Source organism: Chionomys nivalis, chromosome 3 (assembly GCF_950005125.1).
Source record: "Chionomys nivalis chromosome 3, mChiNiv1.1, whole genome shotgun sequence".
Taxonomy (NCBI): Eukaryota; Metazoa; Chordata; class Mammalia; order Rodentia; family Cricetidae; genus Chionomys; species Chionomys nivalis.
Window position 1 is genome coordinate 93342278 of NC_080088.1, and position 21419 is coordinate 93363696.

Sequence of the window (21419 nt, forward strand, 5' to 3'; positions counted from 1 at the left end):
GCCTTTTAAGCGGGTGTCAAACCTAGGTCCTCATGCCTGTGTGGCAAGTACTCTGACACGCCAAACTATAAAACACCTTTGAAACAGAGAAATAAAATATTTCACCTAAGAGATAGACTTGAAAGAAAAATCTAATGAGAAATAGAAGACTGAAAAAAATATAGTATCTAAAGATGGGAGTCCCCTGGAGAGCCAGTGGGATGACTCAGTGGGGTAAAGATGATTGCTGCTAAGTCTGATAACCTGCGTTAGATTCCTAGGGCCCCTTGGTGGAAGGAGAGAACCGATTCCCATAAGTTGTTCTGTACCTTACACAACACACACACACTCACACCCACAGTAGCATCGCATGCATACACACGAGCAAACTAGCATGTACGCATATGCACATGTACACACACTAGCATACACACACATACACATGCATGGACACACACATATATACGCACGCGACACATGTACACATATTAACACACACACACGATAAGGAAAGACCGGTTTGTCATTTTCAGGAAAAGATGAACCAGTAAACTGAAAAGATTATGGAAATTACACAATCCAAAAGACATAGAAAGAAGCAGACAGCACGACAACCCGATCCTGAGACCACAACAGAGTGGTAGGGAAAGATAGATCAGGTGTGTCAGGAGGGCTACAGAAGGGAGAAGCAAGAGTGGGGCAATGAAAGGATGGGCAAGCTTTGTAAATTCCCATTTCCTAAACTCGAATAAAAGGCTCAAGTCTGCAGATTCAGGGTATGTAAACTCCAAGTTAAAACAAAACACCCAGGCATAGTATAATCTCCTGATACCGAAGTCGTAAATACTGAGAGACTAGAGAAAAAGGGGAGCGCCCATCTGAACGCTGGCAGTTTTCCTCTGACCCATGGAGGCCAGAAGGAGAGCACTGCCTAAACCGACAGCAAGGACCACACCAGAGTCCTCCTTTGGGAGGGAAGAGGAGTGGAAGGTCTGGTCTCCCCTTCAGGGAACCAAGAACTCATTTTTGATTCTTTAAGAGAGTTGGTCACCAGCAAATGCACCTTTTAACTGATTGCAAATAGAAAGAAACTGAGAAGACTGGCCACTTCAGGAAGGGCATGGGGAGTAGGGTGGGGTTGGTAACAACTATAAAGGGCTACTAGCTTCCACCATGTGAGCTTTAAGAATTATGTTTGCTACTGAGACAATGGGGATGTTCTATCGGGAACTCACCAAGGACAGCTGGCCTGGGTCTGAAAGAGCATGGGATAAAACCGGACTCGCTGAACATAGCGGACAATGAGGACTACTGAGAACTCAAGAACAATGGCAATGGGTTTTTGATCCTACTGCACGTACTGGCTTTGTGGGAGCCTAGGCAGTTTGGATGCTCACCTTACTAGACCGGAATGGAGGTGGGTGGTCCTTGGACTTCCCACAGGGCAGGGAACCCTGATTGCTCTTAGGGCTGACGAGGGAGGGGGACTTGATTGGGGGAGGGGGAGGGAAATGGGAGGCGGTGGCGGGGAGGAGGCAGACATCTTTAATAAAGAAATAAAATAAATAAATGAAAAGGTCAAAAAAAGAATAATGCTTGCTGATTGAAACAAAAATGATAACCCTCAACTTATGTGACAGTCAATACCTCTTTGTGTTAGCTGTGACTGTTACCTTGACCTTGCCTAGAATACTCGTTCTCAACCTTCCTAATGTTGTGGTGACCCCCAACCATAAAGCTATTTTCCTTGTGGCTTCATAACTGTAATTTTGATGTTACAATTGTAAATGTGAACATCTGACATGCAGGATATCTGTCATGTCCCCCACCCCCAGGGTTGAGAACCGCTGGCCAAGAGCCGTGTGAGAAGGGCTGAGGGACTGTCTAGGTCAGACTGGCCTGTGGCACATCTGTAGGGGACAGTCTTAGTCACGAATAGTGTGGGAGGACTGGGATGTGACTCTGGCAGACTGCTAACCTAGCACGAACAAAGCCCTGGGTTCTGTCCCCACGCCGCAGAAACTGTGTGGTGGTGCCTGCCTGTAATCCCAGAACTGGAGAGGTGGAGTCAGGAGGATCAGGAGTTCAAGGCCATCCCAGGTTGCATTAATGAATTTGAGGCCAGCCTGGACTACATGAGACCCTGTTTCAAAAACAGTTCAAGGAGAGCTGAACGTGATGGATTCCCTGCCTTGGGCTTGGGGTGAAACATAGGCCAGCGGTTTCTTTCATGAACATTTATTCCTAAGAAACAAACACTTGTGGTCACACAGAGCCAATGTGTGGTTTTTATTGTGACTTTATTTGTAACAGCTCAAAGTGTAAACATCCCCAATGCTCTTACACAGAGGAGTGGTTAAACACCCTTGGCTCAATTGCTTACACAACAGAATACTACTCACCAATGGAAAGAGCACACTACCAACAAGCAGCAACTCAGATGGCTTCTCCAAAATCTCAGGACTGTGAGGAGCCCAGAGGTCACATGGCAAGGGATAACAGTTATGTGACATTCCGAGGAGAGAATGGGGAAGAGATCTATTGTTGCCGCCAGTAACCGGGGTATGATGGGGGGTGGGGGTGATCTGTGTGAGGAAAAGTCCAGCGTTCATGTGCATCTCCATTGTGGTGGTAACTGCACATGCACGTGAGCACACACACACACACACGCACACACACACACACAGAATAAGCACTGATGTGTCACAAATATGTTGCAGCAGTCTGCAAGCTGGTTTCCAGGTTTTGATCCTGTAATAGAGTGGGTAAGATGTCACCATGACAACAGCTTGTGATGCTATAAAACTTCGCAACTTTCTGTGACTCTAGATTTCAAATCTAGACTATATGACCATCAGGCCGGGGACACAGCTCAGTGTAAGTGCTTGTCTCCTAAGCGTGAAGACCTGAGTTGAGTCCCCAGAATCCCATAGAAACTGGGCTTGATGGGGCACACTGACAGTCCTACTGCTGGGCAGGTGGAGACAGGAGGAGCTCTGAGGCTCCCTGGTCAGTGAGTCCAATCAAATGGATGAGTTCCAGGTTCAGTGAGAGACCCTGTCTCAAGAATTACAGCAGGGAGTGATTGAGGATGACATTCGATGTTGACCTCTGGGCTGCAACCTCTAAGTACACACTCACACATGCACACACAGGCACACACGCACATGCACACACACACAGGCACATGCACATAGACACACTCACACACCACGCACACACAGACTTTTTTAATTAAAAATTTAAAAGTATCAGCGGAAGTAAAGCAAAGCAAAAAGGCAGAGGAAGCAATCAGTGGTGAACCCAGCACCTGCCAGGGCATCTGCGTTGCCAGGAGCTGTCCGTGGTGCTGAAGAGGATCAGCTGTGACACTAACCTTCTGCCCTCCTGTACACGTTGCTCACTCCTACTTCCTTGCTATCCCCTCACCTTTGTGAAGGGCACCCCACTCCTTGTCAGGGGAGGGAGAGGACCCCTAAGAAGGGAGGCAGTTGGAGGATCCCAGTGGTTGTGGGCAGATCTCAAATTACCATGGTTATCACTGGGCGGAGCAACGCTGTGAGTTCTCTTTTCTTTCTGTTCAGCTGTGTTCTCAAGCTTATGTAATAAAAGGATTACTTCTGAGATAAGAAGAATCAATAAAACTTATTATGCTTTAAAATACCATCGCAGGCTCCCTGGGGTTCTCAGCTCCCTCGGATTTCTTCACACTTGCAAAGAAGGCTGCCCAGCCCAGCTGATGCCCTGCCCCAGTTTCTAAAGGCAGTGACTCTGCCTCCCAGCTGCCTCCCTGCTGGGTGTGCCCTGGGGGGTCCATTCCCTTTCCCTGTCTCCACCTCCCACCTCAACACTGCCAGCTCCTGTCTGTCCTTCAAGGCCTCACGTGAGCATCTCCCTTGGACAGTGTCCCTGTCCAGAGGAGATGGTAGCTTTCTCTGTCACCATCCTGGCCGGCATGTTGGCATCACAGGCTGGACTGTTCTCTACAGGCTCTGCCTGACATTGGACGTTGGCACCAATGGCTCTTGACCCCTACCACCATGCCATACAGCCATTGGGGAGCTCAGAGTGTGACGGGGCAGATGGGAAGAGACAAGGGCACAAGGGATTTCCCACCTTGGCCAGCTGTGATCCACTCCCATGGTCCCTCTCCAGGGTCCAGTGGGCCTGTCTACTTCCTGCTTTAAGGAAGTTCCCCTTCCCTGTGGTCCCCTACACTCTTTTCATACAATTAAGGTTGCTGCGCCCTCAGGAATGGGAGTAGTGTTTGTTGATGTTTCCGAGAGTGTGGCACGAGATAGGTCCTATAATTGCATGTTGAATAAGTATTCACGTAATGAACCAATGGATGCTTCCTGCTTTTGCTCTCTTCCCTTGGGGGAGGGGATTCCTATCTAATGACCGGTCCTCCCCCACAGGGAAGCGCGCTGTCCCTCCCCATGGCATTGGCCTGCTCAGGTCTACAGGGCACTGCCATGAACACTATATCAATCCACTGTCACCCACTGTTTGAGCTCACTGAGAAGCTGGCTCAGAAGTGAGCCATGCCACACCCTTCAGACACAAGCACATCTGTCTTCATGTGTCCTCCGAGACCACATGTCTGGGATGGGCTGGTCCTCCTAACTCCGTGTCAGGGAGGAGAGGACAGCAAAACAGCCCAGGAGTGAAAATGTCGCAACTTGAAGACAGCTAGATCTGTCTCAACAGTGTTCTTCCTGAGGTGTTAAAGTGCTGGCAACAGGAAAGAAGCCAGAAGCTCAGCCCAGACTCCAGCCAACTGCCTCAACTTACCCAGTCTGTTTCTGCTGGATGTCATGAGACCCTGTCTGGACAATGTGATCTTTATCTGTATATGTTTGTTCTGTGGAAGCCTCTGGTCCCTGTCAGTCTGAGAGTATGCTCTTCTCTCTGCCTCAGTGGGACTTCCCTGATTGGTTTCTGCTGAACATTTTATATTTTAAGTCCCTGATTTAACTCTCTCCCTCCCCCCCCCCTCTCTCTCTCTCTCTCTCTCTCTATATATATATATATATATATATATATATATATATATATTTAATAAATACTCTCATTCAAACAAAAGAATGGCTCCCAGAACATTCTCTGCACCATACAGAACAGATACCTATGCCTGATCTTTCTCAGGGTCACTCCCATAGGGCTGGGCTGTGGAAGCTAAGAAGCATGTGGAGTAGGCTTCGTCCTCCAGGGTCCTCTCATCCATACCAGCTACCTGTGGCTGCCCTGTGTGCTGCTTTTGTGACAGAGACTAATCAACAGAGTCCTTTGTGAGACTGTCCTGGTAACCAGAGGAGGGGGTGGGGTGCCTTCCTCACACTGGATGGAGGAGATAGCTGGGACTTAAGGAATAGGGGCAGTCACAAGGCCCCTGATTCAAGCTCCCAGACCCTTCATTTTCTCCATGGGAAATCACAAAGCAGGGACCATGGGAAGAGTTCCCACATCCCCGCTCCAAACCCAGTTCAGACCCCACTCTCCTAGGGCCCGTCCTCCCTTTTCTTTCCCCTTCTTCAAGCCAAGTCCCACCACTTTCAGGAGTCCCCAACCCACCACCCCTGGCTTTCTCCCTTCATTGCCTGGCACCCCCTGCACACCTCTGAGCTGACCACTTCCCTTCATGGCACGGGGCTGCCAGCCTGCAAGTTCCCAAGTTCAGCTGTGCAGAGTTTTGCACACAGTGGGCACTTGATAAATGTGCGTCAGGGCTGGAGAGATGGCTCATCAATTAAGAACACTGGCTGCTCTTCCAGGTTTGATTCCCAGCACTCCCACAGTGTCTCATAACCATCCATAACTCCAGTTCCAAGGAATCTGACGCCCTCTTCTGGCCTCCACAGGTACCAGGCATGCACATGGTACACATACAAATATGTAGGCAAGACATTTATATACATTAAAGAAATATAAACACATTTTAATGTGTAGGTCTTCTCCTGACACCTTAGCGACCGCACTCTTAAACACATTTAGTGAGGATGTGGTGGCTTGTGAGTATCTGTCACCAGCTCACATTCAGCGCAGAGTTGACTCTGCTGGCCTTAGGAGACCTTGGAAGACTAGGCATCGCTGCCTGGGCTCTGGCAGCTGGGCATCCTGCATGCATTTCCCGCCCTCGTCCCTCTCCAGACCCGCGATTCTTCCATTAGACCCCATCTTGGTACCAGTTCTCTCTGTCCTGTCCCTTCACACATGCGCACTCTCTGGCCAGCTGCCTGACCTGTGAGGCTGCCTGACCTTTGTTCTGTCTGTCATGGTCCCCTATAAATAGCTATTTTGTCTCCTTGGGGACCAGGAATGTGTTGAGCAGGCCTGATCACCTCCCTCTGTCCCATAACTAGAACAGTCATTGAGTGGCTATGTTTCCCTGGGAGGAAAAGGCTCTTCTCTGGGCCTCCACCACCAGCTCTGGATTCTACATTCCCCTCTGGATGTGATCACTGTCTCTGGACCACTGGTGGTCCTCCTTCGATGATCAGAAAGGTACAGAGCTGGGAAGGAGCTGAGCTGGTTGGTGCCTGTTAGGTTGGACAAGAAAGGACAGGACATGTAATCCTTGAGGGGGATCCATTTAGAGGGTTTACTGGCAGGGTGCCCATCAAATTCACCCTGGGTAGGAATCTAGCGTGGGCTCTGTGTGTAGCTCTGTGTTTCCCTCCAAGGACCCAGGAGGAGCCTGAACTGGACCCTGGGACTGTGTGGTTCTAAGAAAAGTGTCTAAAGTTAGAGGAAAGATGAGCCTGTGTCCCTGGGAGTATGCAAGCAGAGGCCACCTGCCCCTGGCCCCCAGCCTTCCCCACCCTCTCTGCCCTCCTCTTCAGCTAGGCTGGAACCTAGACCTATTCCCCACACCTCATCAGATGCCAAAGTCTGCTTCTTTCCATGACTGTGGCTCTGTATTCAAGTCACCCGGCACCTTGAGTTCAGGATGTTGGTATCTTATTGGGTCTTTGTCAATAGTCCATATTAGGAGTTGTTTTCCCTCGGTGGAGGCCCTCGGTGTCTAGGACCTTTACGGGCATAAAGAGAAGGTCCTCAAAATGGTTTGGGAATATTGATAGGGAGACATGCTTCCTGGCTGTCCAGGTAAGTGAATGCCCTCAGGGTTCCATGGGTACAAAGGGACAGGGTGTCCCTTCCCAACACAGCACTGAACCTCTCTGGAAGAGAACAGCATTGGGTGGGGGTGATCACAGGACCACTGGAGCTATTGGCATTGGGCTAGAGGGTGGCAGATGGATGGTTCTTGACAAGGGGTGACTATGGTTTCAATAACAGGAAGTTCTGAGGCTAGCCTTGGACTGGGACTTCTACCAGCTCCAGAAACTGAAGAACCTAGAAAGATCCACTGCTCATCCCCAGAGGATGGGCCCACCCTGAGAAGGTCACCTAAGACAGAGAGTGGGCAAGAGACGAGGGAGGGTTGGCAGGCAGGGCCGGCTTCAGGTTGCAGGGTACAGAAGGGTCTCTCTCCATGTGGGTGGGGCTCTGGGTATGGAAGGACCCCTCCACAGACACACCCTCTGACCATCTCACCCTCACACCAACCCACCGTCCCCACCAGTTCATAGGAGCCTCTGTTTATTACAGGATGTCTCTAACCCTCATCCATTAGGTCTGCACATGGGGCCCAGGTGTAGCCACAACCCTGCTCAGCCTCCTTCTGCCTCTTATTCCCAACCCATCCACACTGGTTCCCACCCTCACCAAGACTGGACTCTTCCCTGCCCAGTGTGAGCCACTAATTTACCCCCGGGGCTCCCACTGAGCCCATCAAAGTCACTACCCACAATCACCTAAATGGGTCCCAGTAAAAACTTACAGAACACATGTATTTGAATTTTTTCCTTTGCAGATTTTTTTTAGTAGACATAGTCTTTTTTTCTCTCTCATTTTACAGCAAACTTTGCAAATATAGATTCTTTTTCTGTACAATAGAACAGCTACAGTGTACAATAAAGATGGAGCCGGGGTTGGGGGGGACACACCTGTTTCACAATGCTTCCCAGCCTGCACCCCTCTTGCCACCCCATCCTGTCCCTAGACACAGTCTCCATCTCCCCCCTGGAGTCCCACAGCCTCAGGATGCTGCCAAAGTCAGGCGGCCCATCTGCCTCAGCTCCACCCCCCTGCACTCCACAGACTGGAAGATCATATTTAGGGGGTGCCATGAAGCTGGCCACACTTGGTCACCCCCCCCCCACGATAGGTGATTTAGGTTTTTTTTTTTTAAGAATTTCACTTTTATATATATATTTTTTTAAAAAGGAAGGAAAGAAAGAGGAAAGAGAGAAGAAAGAGAGAAAAGGAAGAGAAGACTCAGAACAGGAAAAAGATGGAAAAAATTCCCCTCCCCCGCCCCCACCCATAAGACACAGTTTTCCGAAGTCCCGTGTGTGTGTGTGTGTGTGTGTGTGTATGCATGTGCATGTGAGTGTGTGCATGCGCGTGTGTATATATGTGTGTTTGTGCATGTTTGCATGCGTGTGGTGTGTGCGTGTGTGTGTGCGTGTGTATGTGTGTATGTGTGTGTGGCTTGCTTGCTTGCACCAGGCAGCAGGCACAGTACAGTTTACATGAAAGTTAGTATATCTACTGTTGTGGCCACCTGCGGCCTCCTCAAGCTGTCCCTGCAGGCCAGGCGCTGAGCCCAGCAGCCCCTTGTTGTGCACTTATGTTGGGCTTAGTGTTGAGTCTCAGTCAGGGATAGCTGCTGCGGATGATCTATCCTTTTTGGTCCACTGAGCATCACGAGTTTCGGAGAGGACAGGACAGGGTTGCCTTGGGCCCTGCTGAGGGATGGAGGGAGATTCAGGACTTGTGCTGGGCGGACACGCCTTTCCAGTAGTCTAGGATGTCATGCAGGTCCTCATCTTTGGCAAACTGGACCTTCTTGCGCAGGGCGTGGCCAGCCGCCATGAATTCTGCATCATCCTTGTGCCTCCTACGGCTCAGTCTGAGGCGCTCCCAGATGCTTGGGGACGCCCTGCAGGTATACTCGGGGCTGGATGAATAGCTCAGGTTGTGGTACTGCGGGGACAGCTGCGAGTAGACGAGGTCTCGGGGTCGTGGCCGTGTCAGAGGCTCCAGGATAGATGCCTTGCGGCCTCCGAGCCCTTCATGAGTGGGTGGAGGTGGCGGCGGAGCAGGTGGCTCAGCAGGGTGGGAGCCAGGGTATGAGTGCCGATGCTCGCCATACTGGCGACTCTTATCGGCCTCGGCCCGCAGCACAGTGGCCGCGGGTGTCACAGTGAGGATGGTCTCGGGCACAGGTGAGCTTTTTTCAATGTACTTGGTCTCAGTGGCTGGGGCCTTATGTGTGCCGGTGGCCTCAGCCCGGAAGGTGCGAGGGCTCCGCGCAGAACCGCTGGATGAACTGCTGGCCCTGGGGGGCCCGGGTGCAGCCTCCACACTGTGGTGCCGCTGCAGGCCACCATGGCCAAAGGCATCTTTGTAGACAGGGGACAGGAAGCTGTGCTTGCTAGCCAGAGGCTCGGACAGCAGTACCAGCGGTGGCTCAGCCACAGACACGGCCCCCGATTTGGCGCCCTGAAAGGACGTGGACTCAGACTTGAGAGCGTCAATGCAGTTGTTAATGATCTGGTTGACTCTGTCCACCTCCTTGGCAATGGTGGAGATTTCTGCCACTGAGCTCTGGTTTTCTGTGCCAGGCCGGCTCAGCTCACAGCTTCTGCGTTCTGGCGGCTCCCCTGTGCGTACTTCAATGTAGTTCCCCTTGGTGGCTTTGGGGGTCTCACTACTCTCCACTAGCTTGTACTGCTCCACGTCACTGGTGGTGGCTGGCAGGTAGGGTATTCGAGACACAGCCTCAGAGCCAAGCAGAGGGCCCTGGGTCAGCGGGGCTAGCCCAGGTGCCTCGATCTCAGGCCCATACTTCAGCTCGATAATGGTCTTTTTCAGGCTGCCAGCTGCCGCCGCCACCGCCTTCTTATGTTTCTCCTCCTGTCGCCTCCGCTTGCGCAGGCAGTAGTAAACAGCGCCCAGAACCAGCACCATGCCGAAGAGGCAGCCGAGGATGGTCATGATGTAGTGAGTGGCGGTGGAGGGGCTGGGCACAGGGCCAGGGGGGCTGGGCGGCTTGGGCAGGCAGATGGTAAGGCAGGTATGGTTGTGATGGGTGCCAGAGCTGGTGGAGACCACGCAGTATGTGTAGTTGGTGAGGGTGTAGAGATTGGTCAGGCGAATCTCCTCCTGAGGCTGGGTCAGCTTGGACACGGTGAATGATTTGCTGTTGTTGTACTGCTCCAGTGTGTACATGCGGTTGAACGGGCTCGGCAACTGCACCATGATGGTGGCCGAGTTTTGGGTCAGCTGCTTAACCTTCATAGAGGGACGAGCCTCCATCTGAGTGGCCAGAGTCGTCAGGACCACCAGTGGCGTGGTGCCGTCACCAGAGAAGCACTCATCATCGGGACAGGGCACATCGCTGGGCTCCGGGGGAGGTGGCGGTGGTGAATGGCCCGGCTGTGATCGGCCTGGCACCGGGCGAGGTGGACCAAGCACCTCAGCTGTGTAGGAGTCCTCGGTGCACACAGACTGCAGTTTGCTGAGTATGCTACGCTGGTGACCATGGCGGCCCTGACCCAGCAGGAAGTAGCCGGCGTAGACAGGAGGCGACTCACACTGTACCCGGTCGTGGGTCTGTGTGGCATTGGTGAAGGCGGCCAGCCAACGCAGGAAGCCCAGCAGCTCACAAGAGCAGTAGAAAGGGTTACTGTAAATTTCGCACACTGAGAGCTTGGCCAGGCCCGCGAAGGTGCCACTGCCCAGCTGCTGGATGCGGTTCATGGAGAGGTCTATGTTCATGATGTTGGGACACTCCCAGAAGGCGCTAGCCATCACCACCTCGATGAGATTGGCCTGCAGGTACAGATACTCGAGCTTGCTCAGGCCCCGCAGCATGCCCTCCGTAAGGTTGCGCAGCCGGTTGTACCCCAGCTGCAGCACCTGGAGGTTGAACTGGCCTGAGAAGGCCCCGTCCTCGATGTAGCCAATCTCATTCTTGGTGAGGTTGAGGTATGTGAGGTTCCCAAAGCGGCTCAGGGAGGCATAGTGCACGCTGCGGATGCGGTTCTCATTGAGCCGCAGGTCCACGATGGTGTTGTTGATCTGTTGGGGGATGGCCTCATAGGGCGGTTGGTTCTGGCTGCAGATGGCCAGCCACACAAAGCCCTTGTCACCCTCGATCAGCCAGCAGTCGCCTTGGGCCAGCCCGCCTGCGTGCAGTAACGTGGCAGCCGCCACAAGCACCCAGGGTGCGCCCCACCCGTGCCCAGCCATCTCGGGACACTCTGCCTGTGGGGACAGGGTGGAGGGCTGGGCAGTGCCCCACCCCCCGCGGGGGATTTAGGGGTGGGATGGGTCACTGCCTGCACTGTCAGAGATGTCCTGTCCCAAGCTGCATGGCGCAAGTCCTGGGAGGGAGGATGGCTCCCTCACTGCCCACTGCCTCGCGTCGTCCTCCCCGATCCTGAGGTGACCACGGCCTGCTTTCCCATGGGCCTGTGTGTCCTGGTGGCTTCTCCCAGCTCCTGTGCCTGAAGTACTCTCTGCTGCAAGACAAGAGAAAAGAGAGTAAGTCTCTCTCTCTCTCTCTCTCTCTCTCTCTCTCTCACACACACACACACACACACACACACACACACACACACACCCCTCATGTCCAAGGTCAGTGGGTGACTGAAGAATTCAGCCAAGCCATCCACCCATGTCTTCTGTAAAACAGAAACCCTGATACTTGTCTTAGGTCATGGGACTGGATGAGAGAGTCTGGGGTCACCAAGGCAAACATGTGCAAGGTGGACACGATGTCCCCAGCGTGACCAGCTCAGAGGTATCTTGAGGGACGATACAGTTCACCGGGTATAACCTCAAGTCCGCAGGGTAACAGCCTAGAGAAAGGACTCAGAGTTCATCAGGCCATGAGTGGCAGGGCTGGCTGAGGCAGGACATCCATCTCATTGACTCATTGGCACTGTGCCTACCACCTGGATGGAGTTCTTGGATGTCACTTCTCCCCAAGAAGGGCCAGTCACAACACCTTCAGAGCTGCCTGCAGGGGGTGCCGAACACTCAGCCAATGTCCCCAGCCTGAGGCAGATCAGTTCTCCTTCTGCCCTCTAGGAGGCAGCAGAGTGGTCCAGCACACCCAGGGCTCATCACTAGTAGAGCTCCAAGTGACCGCCCCCACCACATGACCCGGCAAGCCAACCCTTCTAGGCCTCAGTTTTTCCAAGCGAATCAGCTGGCTGATTTCTGAGGCCAGCTACCCACAGAGCACCCAGGACTTGAAGCTGTCCCCCTCGTGGCAATGGAGGAGGGGCAGCCCACTTTGCAAAGAAGTCCTCCTGGGATTGAGGGAGACTGAGATGGCTCAGCAAACCAGTGTGATGACTGCCAAGCCTGACGACCTGAGTTCAATCCTCAGGACCCACATGGTGGAAAAAGATATTCAACTCCTGCAAATTGCTCCCCTCATACACACAATTAATAAAGAAATGTAAAACAACCTCTTTAATTTAAAAAAAAAAAAAGTCCTCTCCAGCTTAACAATGGCATCCTCCACTTCCCAGGACCAGGCCCACCTTCCTCCATCTCCCACCCCAAGTTTGCAGACAAGCAGCCTCCTCTACCCCATGCCCCCCCAGGACCAGGACTGTGCCTCCCCCCAACCCCCAGAGCCCAGAGTGCATGTGAACAGAACTGTGGGGTGATGGGAGGATGCCTCACGGGACAACTGGAGTCCTTTATTCTCTGGCCCCCTTCTGCCCACCTGCAGGATGGAGAAATGGGTATTCGCTTGTTAATATAGGGATTTACAGCTGCCTTTGTCACCTCTCAGTGGCCTGGCCAGCAGCCAGCTGAGTGTATTTCACCAATATTGACAGCGGCAACTAGGCTGCACCGAGGCGACTAAAATGAGGAGAAATATATATATATTTCTTTCCTCTTTGCAAACTTCATAAATGGGACCTGGCTCCCAAGAGAATCCATTTCTAATGGAGAAAGATGAACAGAATAGACTGGAAATCCAGAGGAACCCAGACCCTGCCTTGCGGTTCAGCAGCCTGGTTTCTGCTTAGACCTTGTGCACTGGAGTCGGTGAGCAGACGTAGGGCCTTTGGGGTGGCATGATCCTTAGCCAGAGGGCCTGGGAATTCCCTTAGGCTCCTCATCCGATGTCAAGTGCACACTGGTGGCACAATTTATCCACCATGCCTCGGAGCCCGGCAACCACGGGAGAGCTCGAGCCAGAGAAAGGCCAGTGGAGTTGGTCGTGAGGACACGGGCCCGGGTGGGCAGAGCCTTTCTCTCCTGGCCTCCAGGAGGGGTAGTGCCTGGTGAGAGATCTTAATCAGCTGTAATCTCTTGCTCAAAATAACTGAAAGTCGAGTTAAGCAGGATTACAGGCCCAAAGAGGCGCCATGGTGTCTCCTGCGGTCTGTCGGCCTCCTACGCACACAGCTGCAGGTGTGTGTATGGGCATTTGCACTCCTGTGTTGTCCTAGGCATGGGTTTGCATGCACATGCTCACCTAGACACATGGGACAGGCTGTGTGGGGACCCCAAGGTGCTCTTTTGTCCCCCCTTACCTTGTTCGTACTCTGACTCACAGTGTGGGCAACAGTCCCTACTCCGTCTCACCCTGTTCCAGTATGGCAGTGGGCATGCTGAGTTCAAGGGCCCCTGACTCCAGCCATGTAGTCCTCTGTCCCCTCCCCACCCCCAGCCTTCTGCCAGCCCACACCTAGGTTTGTCAACCATGCAGGGATCTCCAGTACCTGTCCCCTCCACCATGGCCAGCGGCACCTCAAGCATGGAAAGACAGACCCACCTCTCACATAGCCTCTGCCTCACAGGGAAGCCCACAACCTCAGCCTTGTGGGTTCCCAAATTCTCCTTCCATACTTTGCTTTTCAGATCGAGGAAACTGAGATCCAAAAAGTAAGATCCATCCTGGGTCGCACAGTGAATCGGCCTAGGCCTCTTTCCGTCTAGGTCAAGGACAGGCTGAGAGGCCTATGTCCAGAGTCACAGGTGCAGAATTAGGTGGGAGCCAGGGCAAATGCCATCCCGGAGTATTGAGGTCATGGAGTCACTCCGGGGAGTAGTTATCAAGGGAACGGGTCAAATTGCCTTGATGGGTATTGGTACTGATGGCCCAGGATGGTGTCCCACCTCCAACCCGAGCTCTCCCGCCAGCCTTTCCCTCATTCCATAATTCACTCACTCCCCTGGTCCTCACCTCACCCTGCAATCCCTTCTCATCCCCTCTTTTCTCCTCTCACTCTGTGCTTAGCAGTTCACTCATCGACCCACAGACCCCAGGGTGGAAGGCAGTGCCTAGACCCTGCAAGAGGGAGTCCAGGCCCAGCACCAGGCCCATCTAGAACACACGTCCTTAAGTGGGCCACATTCTGTGTCAGGGTTCCCCCGCCCAGGTGTGGATGCCCAGTGTCAGAAGTGCAGCCAATCCTTCTAGAATTTTCCACGGTAATAAGCAACACACTCAACCTGCCTCCTTCCTTGTTCACCTCTGCCTGCCCTCCACAGTAAACTTCCTCACTAGGTGACCCATGTTTCCCTCTGCCTTGGGACTGTATCTTTTTCCAGCTGTTTCCACCTTGGATCTAAGAGAGTGATGCCTCCTGTCATTGTCACAGGTGACCTCTGGGCCACCAGTTCCTGGCTTCTTGTCTTGCTCACACCATGGTAACCGTTGGCGCAGGTACCCCCATCCTGTCTCTGAAGTTGGGTTCTCAAGTGGCCCTGTGGCTGACCCTCAGCTGGACTGCCCAGCGCTATCCCCTGACACCTCCACTTCGTTGAATCCCAGTGGGTCTCCACCACCCTGACATTTCCTAGTTTGCAGATGATGTGTGTGATAGGTGAGCCAACCAGGAGCTCTCAGGCCTAGTTTGAAGGATGGATTCCATTTACAATGAGTAGGGACCAAACCCGGGTCCTGGCTCAGCTCACTGGGACCAGTTGACAGCTCTGACCCCTGAGATGCCAGAGGGAGGAGCCTTGCACCACGGAAAGGCTTTGAAGCCATGCTGGGAGCTGAGGGCTAGGCCACCTGGCCCGGATGCAATGGCAGAAGGTCCCCGAGGGAGTCAACTAGTCACTAAAAGAAATGCCACAGGGGGAGATGGCTCAGTTGGTAACACTCACCGTATGAACAGGAGGGTCTGGATTCAGATCCCCTTAACTCATATGAAAAGCTAAGTGTTGTAGTCACAGTGCTGGGGAGGGGGCGACAGGAAGATCCCTGGGGCTCAGGGGCCAGACAGCCTCAGTGAGCTCCAGGCCAAGGTTATCCTGCTTCAAAAAAAAAAAAAAAAAAAGTGAATGGTACCTGAGGTTGACCTTTGACCTCCATGGGTTGGTACATATGCATGTGCTTACATGCACACATACACATCTGCACTCACATGAACACACACAGAAGGATGGAAGAAGAGGGAAGGAGGGAGGGAGGGAGGAAGGGAGGGAGGGAAGGAGGGAGGGAGGGAGGGAGGGAGGGAGGGAGGGAGGGAGGGAGGGAGGGAGGGAGGAAAGACCTATCACAGGCCAAAGAAGCATTCAAAGAGATCCTAGGAATGAACAGAGTGGTTTTAGTGGTTTTCCTAATAGGCTTTCATTAGGCAGCTGACTTGTAGACTAAAAGGACTGGGCAGCAAGACAACTTCCGGTCCCACCCTGCTCCTTGCAATGCTGTCCCCCACAGCAGGGGGTCGCTAGGTGTGGCGGTTAAGAACAGCAAAGGTCCCTCAAAGGACCATATACAGAGGGACACACAGTCTGGCAGGAGAGAAGAGTGCTGGAGAGAGACGCAGCTGGGCCACAGGCTGGTGGGCAGGGCATCAGACAATGGTCTTAGTGGCTGGGTAGGAGTCCGTCCGTCTGTCAGGCAGACAGGAGGAGGCGAGGGTGCACAGTCATGTGATCAGAGCCATTCCTCCCCAGGGGCTGTGAGGGTGTCCCAGGACAGAGGGGAGTAGGCAGTGCCAGGCTATAGTGGGTGGCTGTTGGGGCAAGGTGTGAGGGGGGGAGGTCCAAGGTGACAAGGGAGGGGCCGGACTTGTTCCCATCCACTTCTTCCCCTCTCTGCTTCCCACTTCTCTCTTCTTAGAATAGGTGGCCTGAGGCCAGAGGAGCTGAGGCTGGGGAATCAAGCCTGCGCTGCCCAGGCCTTCTGTGTTCAACTTCAGGCCTCAGTTTCCCCACCTGAGATTCGTTGGGTATCTGCAAGGATTCTTCCTATAGTGAGAGGGCCAGGGCCTTGTGTCTGGTGATGACTCTTTGTACACACACACACCCGTGGGTGCTCACGGAGGACCTCTGTAGCCCAGGGCACCCCAGAGACAATGAACTTGCGTTGTCATTCCAACCCCGCGGCCTCGTCCCTGGTGATGAAGTAACGCGCGGCATTCTCGGCTTTTAAACTTCTTATAGTCAGATTTACATAATCATGGCGTCCGAGTGGGACTGATCACATGTGTCTAAAAATACGGCTCTGTTCTCGATCATAGAGCAGGAAGAGCGGCCGGGGCAGAGCTGGAGCTGAGCCAAGGCTTCTGCTGACGAAGTGGACTTCCCTTCCCCTCCTGCACCCCCCAGGGGCAGCACAGGCTGAGGGCCAGGGCGGGACGCAGAGAGCTGGGTAGAGAGCTATCGATCGGTAACTTTTCACCATTCCAATGTTTTGCCAATAGATCATGTTTACTGCTAACGCCCGTCTGCCCGCCGCTGCTGCAGGGCTCCAGCCAGAACTGTCCAGTGCTCTGCGGCAGAGCCTGCCGGGCTATGATGGACAGGCCTGGGAGGCTGAGGCTGCACGGACCCGGCCTGGCCAAGAGCACACCAGGGCTAGCCTGTTTCCTTGCTGCGGAGCTCAGGTTGGGGTGCTAAGGTTGGTTTGGCCAAGCGCTGGCTGGGTGACCTTGGGAAAGTTACTGACCCTCTCTGAGCTTCATTCGGCTTCCTACTCCGTCAAGTAGAGATGAGCTTGGCTCTGCCTCCTAGGTTGACGGTACAGAAGCATGCTTCTGGTTATTTAAAGTTTCTAGAACTTTGTACGGGTTGTCCTCTTTGTTCTAGACCCTCTTTGATCTAAAGAGACAGAAGAGAGATTTTGTAAAACAGCCTGGGTGGACAGAGCATGTGTGTATCCCCGGCTCCACACAGGAAAGGCTCCAGGGACCCCCACCAGTTTTCAGGGTTTCCTCATCACCCACTTAGGTTGTCTGGATCTTACCTGCTCTCCCAGTACACACACCCCTGCCCCCCATTCAAGCTCAGCATGACCAGGACTGCAGGATGGCTGAATCAGCAGCCTGGCTCCTTGGGAACTGGCCACAGGGTCAGGCCTGGCATGCCCTGGACCTTGACTGGACCTGACTTTGTCCTCCAGCTGGCCAGAGAAATGGATGCTAGAGAATACCCTTGTCCACACCACACCCCTCCCTGTGAGAACTCAGAGGTCACCAAGGAGGGCTGAAGGGACAGGGAGACTGTCCAACACCAGATGACTTTGTAGAAGAACACTGGGGTCTCGATCCATCTACTCAGAAAAGAAAATACTCTGCAAGCATGCGGCCAGAACAACTCTACACACACACACACACACACACACACACACAATCTGCATTAACTGAGCATCTACTAGATACCAAAACCATCATCAGTGATGACCTGAGTATGTGGAAAGAGGAAGAGGGGAGGGAGGGAGAGAGAGAAAGAGGGGGGATCAGAAAGAGAAAGTCAGCCAGGAAACAGCAAGAGAATTCAGCAGGCAGTTTGAAGATGAACAGTCTCCTGATTCACTCCAGAGTTCCAGAGGGGACCGTGGAGCTGGAGCCAGATTCACAAAGCATCCAGCCTCCCCCGCGAGGCTCGGGCCCAGAGATGCAGGAGGGGGGAGGGTCTGGTCTGCGGTTTCCTTCCCAACCAGAGCTGGGGCCCCCAGATCACTCCCTGTGGCCCTCCCCCCTCCCTCGCTGCTCCAGGCTGCTCTGAAGTTAATTAGGGACCCAAACACTTAATGGTCTCTTAAGCTTCCACCGGGCATCTTTTTAAATTAAAAAAGATGATGTATTGCACCATTGGAGGGAGAAATCAGTCCGCAAAGGCTCCCCGCTCAGCCGCTGGCAGGCATCTTCGGAGGAGGATGCCAGACTGGTCCCTGAAGATGACAGACAATGTGTGACCCTCTCCAGGAACTCTGCCACACTCCCCATCATCAGACAGAGAGCCCCGTTTAAAGGCAAGCATGGGTCTGGGTGTCCCATCACACCCCATAACTCCAGCAGCCAGGAGGTTCTATCTTTAGTCTGACCTGAATCTCTCCAGTTGTTTTGAGGTCTGCTGTTCTCATCCTACCACTATGCTGACCGCCGAGAGCCCCCGAGTTCCAGAAAGCCCCTTTCAGATTCTCTTGACCTCGGGGACTCTGACCCTATTTGGGGGGTTGATATCAGCCTGGTGGGAAGGCAAGGACTGGCTGGCTCCCCTGGGGACGACATAGGCAAGATCTCACTGGGTACAGACACAGCGACCAACCACAAACTACTCAGCGGGTCAGGCCAACCCTCACGACACCGGCACCTTGGCTGTCGGATCTACACTCATTTTCCATAGTACTAAAGATTTGGCGGGGGGGGGCGCACTATTTTTGAGTTGAGGTTGTAAATGAGCCACCAGCCCTCAGATTTTACAATTACCTGGGAACTAGCACATCAATGGGCAAGGTGTGTCTGTGTGAGCTCGAGGGCCTGGATTCGATCCTGGGTCCCACATCAAAGCCAGACCTCGTGGTGCATGCCTTGAATCCCAGTGCTGGAGAGGGGAAAGGTGGAGATGGAGGATCCACGGGGCTCGCTGGCCACGTAGTCCAGCTGAATCAGAGAGCATCAGGTTCACAAGAGACCCTGTCTCAAAAATAATGTGGGATGGCTGAGGAAGACACCGGATGTGGGCCTTTGCACACACTCAGGACCACACACACAATTAATCCTTCAACGTTACATTAATTAGGGAAATTAAGAAAAACACAAAATCTCTTCTGAGGGTATTGGCCTTGAGACACGTGTGACTGGAACCAGTGTGTGTCTGGGCCTCCAGGGGCCCCTCTGTGGGACACACCTCCACCAGATATGAGTCTATGACCTCCTGACAGAGTGAGAGGGTGGGAAGGGAAAGGGCCCACACCCACCACTCACTCGTACCCGTGGCTGCCCACATTCCATTTGTCCACGCTGCGAGTTCTGAGGAGGTGAATGGAATGGAGGCTTTCCTCCTCCCTGGGACTCGACCTGCTTCTAGACTGTGGAACAGAGTCTACTACTGCCATCACCAGCATGCCCTGTCCCCTAGGAGGCTCCCATAGTCACCAGGCATCTCCCAGAGGCCACACCATGTCCGCCCCAACAGGCACCAGGGAATGATGGTCAGCCACCAAGGAGGCTCCTCTAGCTGGGTGTGCTTCGCAACTGTCATTCCCAGCTCCCAGGAGGCTGAAACAGGAGGTTCGTTGTCACCAGATCCTTGGGTTTGAGACTCCTGTCCTGGCTCCCACAGTTCTGCAGAGTGGGGACAGTGGCTCGCCCTCAGAGAGGACACCGCCTTACACTTGTGTGACTTGATGTCTCGTATTTAATGTTCACGCCACATGGGATGCTTCCTCTGAATGGAAAAGGGATGGGAATTGACTCCATCCCCCTCCTAAGTAGCAGCAAATGGTCTTGACAAGATGTATTGATTAATCTATTTCTTCTGGTTGATTTCTGATTCTCCGATCTCGCCCTCTCTTCCTCCCTCCACAGCTCTGCATGGCTCGCAAGTGCCGTCCAGGACCTCTCTCTGGCATCATAAATGAGCCCACCAGCGTTGGGGAGATGTCTTAGTCAGCACAGGGCTCGCTGTGCAGAGAGCAAGAGGCCTGGATTCTACCCCAGAACCCACATGAAATGCCAGGCCTGGTAGCTCTTGCTTGTGATCCCTGAGCCAAGGAGGCAAAGCCAAGGCCATCCCGGGGGCTGGTTGACCAGTCAGCCTTACCTACTTGGTGAGCTCCAGGCCAGTGAGAGATCCTGTCTCAAAAATCAAGGTAGATGGTACCTAAGAATGACGCCTGCGGGTGGCCTCTGGGCTACACTTGTGTTACCAACACCACACACACACACACACACACAGTGATAAGAAATGCACCCACAGCTAAAGCAGAAGGTGGCCTCAGGAGACCATCCCCCAGGACACTCCCTGCCTCTCTCTTCTTTCACCAAACTGCACACTTTCTGTCACTGGTCACCTCTGTCCTTCATATTTAGGAAGACAAACGTTGTAACTAAATTGTTCATATATCCTGATTTCTTAATTCTGCTTTTTTTTTTTTTTTTTTTTTTTTTTTTGGACAGGATCTCATGCAGCGCAGGTTGGCCTCAAGCTCCTATGTAGCCAAGGATAACCTTCAGCTTCTGATCCTCCTGCCTTCACCTCCCAGATGCTGGGATTGCGGGCATGCCCCACACACCCCATTTATGTGGTACTGAAGACAGGAGCCAGGGCTTCCTACATACTAGGCAAGCCCTCGGCTGACTGAGCCACACCCCTAGGCCCAGTTCTTTATCTTTTTGGATATTCCTTTTTGGGGGAGGGAATAGTTGTTTTGAGACAAAGGCTCCCCGTGTAGCCCAGGCTGGCCTGAAACTCTCACTCTTCCTGCTTCTATCTCCTGGACACTGGAGTCCACCCCACCCGGTTCTGAATCTTCTTCCAGACGAACCTTCAGGGCAGGTCTCTATTGCTTTCCCACTGTGGCCACCCAGTGCCGACTGTGAATTAATTCTGGAGTGACTTCCAGGGAACGTTCCAGCAAGCCTCTTCGCATCGTTATTTTGTCTTCCTGTCCCCCAGGAAGACATTACCGAGCTCTTTGTAATGATCCTAAATTTTTCTTGTCAAATTTTCTAGAAATTCCTTGGGGCTCCAGTGCTGCTGTTTTACTGTGCCCATCTCAAGCAGGGGACCAATTATTTCATTACTTGTTCGGATCACTTGTTCTTTAGCGCAAATGAAAGTTATTGATCTGCGTTATGTGTTTTCTCTCTGGCTGTGTACCTTCATATTAAATTCATATATTAAATTATTTTTTTCGGTTGCTTCTCTTGGGTCTCAAATCACGCGAATGGCAAATAATTACAATTTTTCCTAGAGATGGCCGTTCATTTCGCTTTCTTGTCTTATTGCTATGTCTACCATCACAGCACAAAGAGAAAGGTGCTGTCTTTTTTTCTAATAAAAGTTTTTGAACAGGAATGATTTTTTCTTAATGCCATCATTTAGAACAGTCTTGGCTGGGGCAGATGCTCTACTCTGATAGCAAAGTGCTTCCTCAG

The 21419-nt window shown here is 52.9% G+C and overlaps 1 protein-coding gene across 4 annotated transcripts in view; it reads right to left on the reverse strand.

Annotated features, from left to right (window-relative positions):
- Positions 1 to 8305: 8305 nt before the first annotated feature.
- The window catches only part of Elfn1 (extracellular leucine rich repeat and fibronectin type III domain containing 1), a 64538-nt gene continuing 51424 nt past the window's right edge, over positions 8306 to 21419 (reverse strand). For 3 of the 4 annotated variants that reach the window (XM_057763443.1, XM_057763446.1, XM_057763444.1), the window contains exon 2: positions 8306 to 11573. In XM_057763443.1, coding sequence (XP_057619426.1) covers positions 8812 to 11301 — 2490 coding nt within the window. In that variant the 5' untranslated portion in view covers positions 11302 to 11573 and the 3' untranslated portion in view covers positions 8306 to 8811. Of the gene's footprint in view, positions 11574 to 15195; positions 15309 to 21419 lie in introns of those variants that run through there. The other variant, XM_057763445.1, reaches the window with a different exon arrangement.